The 7808-nt window shown below is 39.2% G+C and overlaps 1 protein-coding gene across 1 annotated transcript; it reads right to left on the minus strand.

Moving 5' to 3' along the window:
* Positions 1-5: 5 nt before the first annotated feature.
* Positions 6-4191, minus strand: LOC117290206 (E3 ubiquitin-protein ligase Midline-1-like). The gene is given in 4 exon segments (XM_033771464.1): positions 6-1035; positions 1159-1260; positions 1262-2022; positions 4009-4191. Coding segments are annotated over 3 exon segments (1773 nt in total). The 5' UTR covers positions 1994-2022; positions 4009-4191; the 3' UTR covers positions 6-96.
* Between the last annotated feature and the right edge of the window lie 3617 nt (positions 4192-7808).

Raw genomic sequence — 7808 nt, forward strand, 5'->3', positions numbered from 1 at the left:
ATATCATGAACTAGTGTAATGTGTATGTTATGATATTATTAGATCAGTTGTTTTGTTTTTATAGTTCACTTTCACATGTTAAGTGAGGTACTATTCTTACTGGGAAATAACTTGGAAGATGTTTACTAATGTCTGTGCTTCTACTACAAGATTGCCAGATGGTGTGAATGTGATGTCATAGGCATCACCACAATCCTCAATGACACATCCAATGTACTTGCCATCAGAACTGTACTGACATATTCTATTGTTTTGTGTTGTCCCATTATATTGAGCAACAAAGATACTTCCATCTTTATCACAGCAAATACCCCAGGAATCTTCAGACTGATTAATATCTACTGAGAACACCTTTCCACCCTTATAATCAACTGAGTGTAAATGTTTATCACCTCTACTGCTGTAGATAATCCTCTCCTTGTATAAAGTCAAATAGTCTACCTGTACTGGAGTAGAGAATGTTCTGATGAGTGATCCATCAGGGTTGTAGAGTGAGATCTTCTGCCCTTTTGAATAACCCACTGCTATGAGATTGTTTTCATCCACTGCAAGGCATGATGGGGAGAGCTTTCTCTCACTTAGCTGGAACTGATGATGGGGCATATATTTCCTGTTTAAAACCTTGACTTCTCTATTGTCAATCACATACAGGTGATCATTATTGCCCACAGTGAGTGCTGATGGTTCAGAAAGACCTTTTAGTTTTAATCTTTGTGGGCAGTGAGTAGACTGTGATGTGTTTGCTGCTACTTGAGGTTTGAATGCAAACAATGTATTGTGGTCTATATCTAATACTACTATTTCATTGTCGGAGAAAGCTGTAACAAACCTTTCCGTCTGAAATTGCGTGAAGCCAAATTGACTGAAACTTTCTTTCAGTTTCCACTTTTGTTTTGTATGGATTGTTTCATGTTCCTTGGCCTGAGCCTCTGCTTTAGCTTGTTGCTCATCTTCCAGCACCAGTCTTCCCACTGACCTTTCACCTTCTTCAAACTCAAGAAAGGAAAGCCTGTCAGACACAATCTCACCTTGTATCTTAGTAAGTTCATCAAGATTGTTTACAAGTTTCAACTTGAAATCCAGAATCTCATGAGAGCTTGCTTGGGTCATGAACTGATTCACTTCATCCAGCTTGTGCTCTACCTGGGTCACTTATTTTGTGTTGGTTGCCTCTGCAGTTTCAAATGTCTGGACTCTGTCTTTGTAAACACTCTCTGCCTCTTGCTTCAGCTGCTTTTCCTCTTCGGTGATCTTTGCTCTCTTTCTTGCGAGACTCACTGGCTTGTTCCATGGCAGTTTGAATATCAGCCTTGCATTTCTCAGCTTTTGCAACCAGCTCTGCGACTTCCTGTTTGCATTTGTCTAAAGCCTCAGGTATGCCGATGGGGTCATGTGTTTGGTTTGCATGATCAAGAATGGTACAAGTTGTGCATTCTAACTTCTGGCATGTGTTGCAGTAGATGTTCAGAGTCTGATCACTGTGCTTGCCACACTTTGGAATGTACTCCCTGATTTTACTGCGGTAGGTTACTACACCTGATTGCAGTTGAGCAAGTGAGTAGATTTTATGTGATTCCAAAATAGCCATATGCTGATGTGCTTGTTGACATTCATGACAAATAAAATGTTCACAGTCAATACATCTGGAAACAGCCGTATGATCTCTTTTACAGGCTTGACATTTGACCTCTGACCCATGACCCTCAATAAGTTGCTCCTGAACAGTAAACTCTTCCACCAGGGCATTGAGTTTAAAGTCCTTAGGTAGACTGTCAACCTTGTCTTCTAGTGTTGTTTTCTTTCTGCACAGAGGACACAGTAGGATGGAGTTGTTAGGATCTTGTTGGTGAAGCTCCTTGAGGCATGTGAAGCAGAAGCTGTGTAGACAGTCTAGCATTGTTGGATTGATGAAGCGATTGGTGCATATTGGACATTCTAGATGATCCTTACTGATCTTATCAAGCACTGAATGGACTGTGATACGGGCAGCCATCTTTGACTTAAGCTTGTTACAATCTTTCCCTGTTGGGATAGAAAGACAAATGCATTGTCTTTATTACATCATAGATTTACATACAATTTCAGTAATTGTATCTGTCTTACTTGTAAATTGATTTCAAGCAGAGTACATCGTTGCAAATAAACACAATGCGCTGTAACCATGTCTTAATATGCAAATTACAAATATAAGACATGATCTCACTAGTGTTCATAGGTTTTGGAGGTACGTTGGCCGGTCGACCACGTCAGAGCCAATGAACAGCTCTCCCTGGGCAGCTACACCCACAATTTACATACACGACGAACGTTGCACAGGTTTCCTTTATTCTGATTCATTACAGCAGGGGTAATATTCATGTATCGGCCTCTGCGATGACGAAACACCTGTAGCTTACCTGCGCTGTTCAAAGGCGAATGATAGACTGTGTGCTGGTGACATACCAAGTAACACAAACAGTGCAGGACTGTCTCAACTCACGTTAGCTGTTTACTCGGTATGTCACAAGCACACTGCCTATTCATTTGTCTTTAGCTTACCGGGGGTTTCGGTCATCACAGAGGCCGATACATGAACATTCACCCTGCTGTAATGCATCAGAATAAAGGAAACCTGTGCAATGTTCGTCGTGTATGTAAATTATGTGTGGAGCTACCCAGGGAGAGCTGTTCATTGGCTCTGACGTGGTCGACCGGCCGACGTACCTCCAAAAACTATGAACACTACTTGTACAATACCATGAATACTATGTTACATTTGGTCCATTGTGCTAGCTGGGGTAAGGGTGAGGCTCTAAATTTTAGCGCCCTCTTCTGGTACAGGTTGGACTAAAGTATTTCATATATTTTTTGAGAAACTGCTGAACTGCCTTTGATTGAGTTTTGCCCCTGCAGCAACTATACTGACCCTAATTAAACAAAAACTATTAGTATTAGTTCATCCTGAATGTTTCTGTTTGTGTTAAATAGTGAACTCAAAGGCTGCATGTACCTCAAGATGTAAACCCTTACTTTTTATGTGTCACTGAATGCCACTGTCCCTTTGACTACTACGATCATTTGCTAAATCTATAAATAGGGCCTACATGATACAGGTGTATCATTAAAAAAGTGCCGTGTAGTAACAGGCCTTAGTTTTTTTTCTGTTACCAAAAATACAGGTACTTCAAATGAAATGACTACATACTAATGTAGGTAAAATAAATCATCCCAGGAAGTTCATGTGCTGTACAGTAGTGTGAATATGGAGCTTTTCTTAAAAGAAGTTTGTTCCATGATGATGTCTAAAGTGGAGCAGAAAAAAACATGGCTTTTTTCATGCATGCATAAATGGTCAGTGATTGTGTTGCAACTCTTTCACTCAGTTTCCCTGCAATTTTGTTTTTATTGATATTTGAAATAAAAAGTTGCATCCCCTGGATGAAGGTGATATCCTGGCCCTGGCTTCCAAGGTTGAATTGATTACTTTGGTAGTGATCTAGACTGGGCCACTGTCTTTATCGGCAAGGATAAAGACGGGTACCTGCTACTCAGATCCAGTGATTCCATTGGATACAAATGCTATCATTGGATAATGTGCAGTGACATACGAGCTTTCCATAGATGCCCAAATAATACACTCCTATTCCGTTCGCCATAGAATTTGACTGCGTATACATGAATGAATGTAGGTCAAAGGTGAATATGTACACGCCGGCTCGACGGCTGATCTCTGGCGTTATTCATGAGCCTCGAAGTGTGACATCAGATGTTCAGGCTAGAAGTGATCTGGCTAAAGGTCATACTTTGGTTGCATGATTTCTGACTCACCCAGGAACAATGATACTGACAAGGGAGGGCGACAATCAACATTGGTTGAAGTTTCACTCTAGTAATCTTGTTAACTTTAACGCCAAATGATTTGAAGTTTACAAAACCACACTTTCACTTGTGGTTTATTATTATGAACAATGTCAACAATCACAGGAGCAACCATTTATGTCATACCCCTATATTTCATTAGATACTTACAATGTGATAAGCAAATTATTGATGGTGTTTGAAGTCTTTCGTCATCAGTACCACCGACTTAGCATCCACAACCTCTCTGTGCATGTATATTGTGCTGAGTGAGTGGGTCCGTTCATGAGGCATACACACCCATACTGGTACTGGTACTCTGCTGCACTTACAATTCGGTATACTGCACATCCATCCCTTGAGAAAAAAAAATCCCTTTTCTATATATAGATCAAATAATACCAGTCATGTGAGGTATTGTATACATTGTATTATGCAGTGTCTGGCTTCGTACATTTCTTCATTGTACTTTTTGGGCCTGTTTCTACACTACTGAACTTTGAGGCGATGTTGAAGTTTTCTAGCCGACTACAGATGTAAACCAACTATAAAGGCTTCAATGCATACTGCATATTAAAGATATCATACTGCATATAGGATCCAGTGCCAGCTTTAATCTAAACAAATCCCTGCGCAAGCAAAAGGGTAACAGCGGATCAAGCCTTCACTATGTACCAGAATTCTGTAACTACTAGAATGTTGTGTTGTTACTGGAGAACAATTTATAGATTTGTGCCATTCCTAAAGATGTTGATAAATAAATGATGGCGCTCTCCAATTCAGTGACATTTTAAGACTGTTGACTCGATACCAAGGTTTCCAAAAAAGTTTTATGGGTGTGGCCCATGTCAGTTTAATTTATCTACCATGTTGGTTTTGTAACCATGGGGTATGGGTGGGTGGATATGGGGGTGACCGAGGAAGCCATTATGACGGTTGTGTTATTAAATCGTGTAGGTGGGGATGAGAATGCAGGGATATTTTTTCAGATCCCCTTCAGAGCAATAACATGTTTTCATGCCTTCCTGCCAATCATCAGTTGCGGGTGTCGTTGATTCTAAAAGAATCGATAGGTCTACTCATGTCTTGGGCGAGCTTGCCGATCATTCTTTTGACACCAAGATCATTAAAACAAAGAAACAAACAAATGCATAAACAAACAATCCCAACGAAGAGTTCTTTTGGCTTTTAAAAGGTAGATTTCAAAATACATTTGTCTTTTATCATACACCCTGTGTTTAAAGGGAAGGTACACGGTTGGTAATTACTAAAAACAAATATTAACTTGAAAACTGACTTGGTAACAAGCATTGGAGAGCTGTGGATAGTATAAAACATTGTGGGAAACGATCGGACTCCCTCTGAAGTAGCGTAGTTTTTTAGGAAAGGGGTAATTTCTCTCTAAAATATTAAAAGACTTTTAGCTAGGTCTTTATTCATATCTGAAAGCACACAATTTCGTCCAACAAGGGTGTTTTTCTTTCATCATTTTCTCGCAACTTCGATGACCAATTGAGCCCAAATTTTCACAGGCTTGTTAATTTATGCTTAATGATGGGATACACCAAGTGAGAACACTGATCTTGGACACAGTTACCAAACATGTACAGTGACTTTTACTGGATATGTTTGTGCATGATATGGAAGCTTGAAGACCGTTCTTGAGCTGTTTAGACCAAAATACTCGTCACATAAATTTTGTGATTTTTTTCACACTGATTTTTAATTAAAGGCAAAGTATACCTTTCATTTTCGAAACAATTTAATTTTGTTAATTTAATGCACAATCCCAGAAACTTACTGACAGAATTGCTTCTCAGGTTCAAATTTTGGAACATATACAGATATCTTGTTAATACACCACAGTACTTTGAGGTGGAATTGTCCTCAAAATGCTTAGCTGCTGTATATGTAGGCTTATAACCGGAACATTTTATTTTAAGAGTGATTACAAAATGTATCTTTCTAAGTGATCCTGTGGCCAGGAGGTTTAGAATGCCATACTTCAAACCTTTGGTGTTCTGTTCAGCGTGGGTTTGATTCCCTTGTCCTTGAGCATGATTGTTTATCACAACTGCTTCGTTCTTCGGATAGGACATTAAACCATAGTACTGGGATTGGTAGGCCTACTGCACCTAACACAAACCAGAATTTGTATCGTAGAAGAGTATGGTAACCCTAGGGTTTCTGGTTTGCATAGCAAGCATCCTTGTTTACAGATGCCATCATGCTTGCGAGCTCCATTGATTAAAGGAACACGTTGCCTTGGATCGGTTGAGTTGGTCTTTGAAAAGCGGTTGTAACCGTTTGTTATAAAATGCATGGTTAGAAAGATGTTTAAAAAGTAGAATACATTGATCAACACACATTTGCCTCGAAATTGAGTGGTTTCCCTTTTACTTTGCGAGCTATACAAGGTCGGCCACTTATGGGAGTCGAAAATTTGTCAACGAGGTAAAAGGAAAACCACGCAATTTCGAGTGATACTTGTGTGGATCATTATATTCTACTTTCATAATATCTTCCTAATCATATATGCATTTTATAACAAACGGTTACATACGCTTTTCAAAGACCAACTCGACCGATCCAAGGCAGCGTGTTCCTTTAAGTTCACTTATTGGGCAACCTTGGATTCATACCAGAAGTATCTAATAATAATAATAATAATTTAAAAAAAAACATTAATAGTAACAGGGGATAACCCCTTGGGTTTATGGCTACATTGTGCATGGATTCCCAACCTGCATATTATTATTATTTGGTTTTAAGTACTGGCTTTATGTATTGTATAATGCACATGCACACAAATGACCATATTATATAAACATACTGGTACATGTGTATCAAGTGTACATCTGGAGTGAGAAAAAAAAACCTTGATTATGCTGTATTTATCCTGGTAGAATAAAAATGTATGGCCATGAATTCAACTCCTTCCCTCTCTAGCACTGTAATAATGTTAAATGAAGCTTGTGTTCGTGAGGGTAGTTTTTTTTATTGCATTCACAGATTACTGCTGTTATTAAAGCGAAAGACAAACTTATATACGTTGGCTGTTGGTGGCAAAATTAATTAAAACTTATTAGAATGGTATTTGTTCTGTTCACGGACTGTGTCAGCTGCAACATAAACATGATTAACAACTGGCATGTTGTCCTGATGAGGTTTCTGGGATAACTCTACTACTCTGCAGTTGTAAAACCTCAGCTATCCTACTGAATAACATTGCATATCACCGACTGTAAGGTGTATTTTTTATGAGTCTGCGCTTTTTGGAAGTTGGAAATCTAAGTATTGGTCCTAAAGCCCAACAAACTCTTCATCATCTGACCAACAAGCACTTCATCAGTCTCTCTCGGCACATTAAACAATGGATTATAAGATATAGCTGAGTCAGCTGAGTATTTCTATTTTACATTCTGGTCTTTCTGAGAAACTGTACTGTCACTGATGGGAGTCTACATTTTGGAGAACATTTTTTTTGCAGCTGTAAGGATGAATTGAGCTGTGCCTGTCAACAGAACTGCAGTGGTTCTAACTGGTTGGATGTTTTTTGTAGTCACTGTGTCAACCACTGTGCAACATACACTTCAAGATCACCAGTAACTCCCAAGTCAAACTTCTCGTAATGAGCAAGTAGAGAGATGATTATTACTTTGGGCCATCCATACATGCATCACCTACCTATAGTCAACCACCAGGTAACCACAAAGTCAACCAGAAGCTAATGAGAAAACCAATGAACTACCACGAGTTATACTACCGCGTAATCACAAAGTTACCACAGTCAACCAGAAACTACTGCCAAACCAGTGTACCACCAGGTAACCACAAAGTAGCCATAAGTCAACCAGAAGCTAAAGAAATTAAACCAGTGAACTACCAGCGAACTACGCCACAAAGTTACCATAGTCAGCATACCATAGTTTGACCATAGTACTGACAAACCAGTGTTCAACCATAGGTAA

This window comes from Asterias rubens, chromosome 5, assembly GCF_902459465.1.
Source record: "Asterias rubens chromosome 5, eAstRub1.3, whole genome shotgun sequence".
NCBI classification, from domain to species: Eukaryota; Metazoa; Echinodermata; class Asteroidea; order Forcipulatida; family Asteriidae; genus Asterias; species Asterias rubens.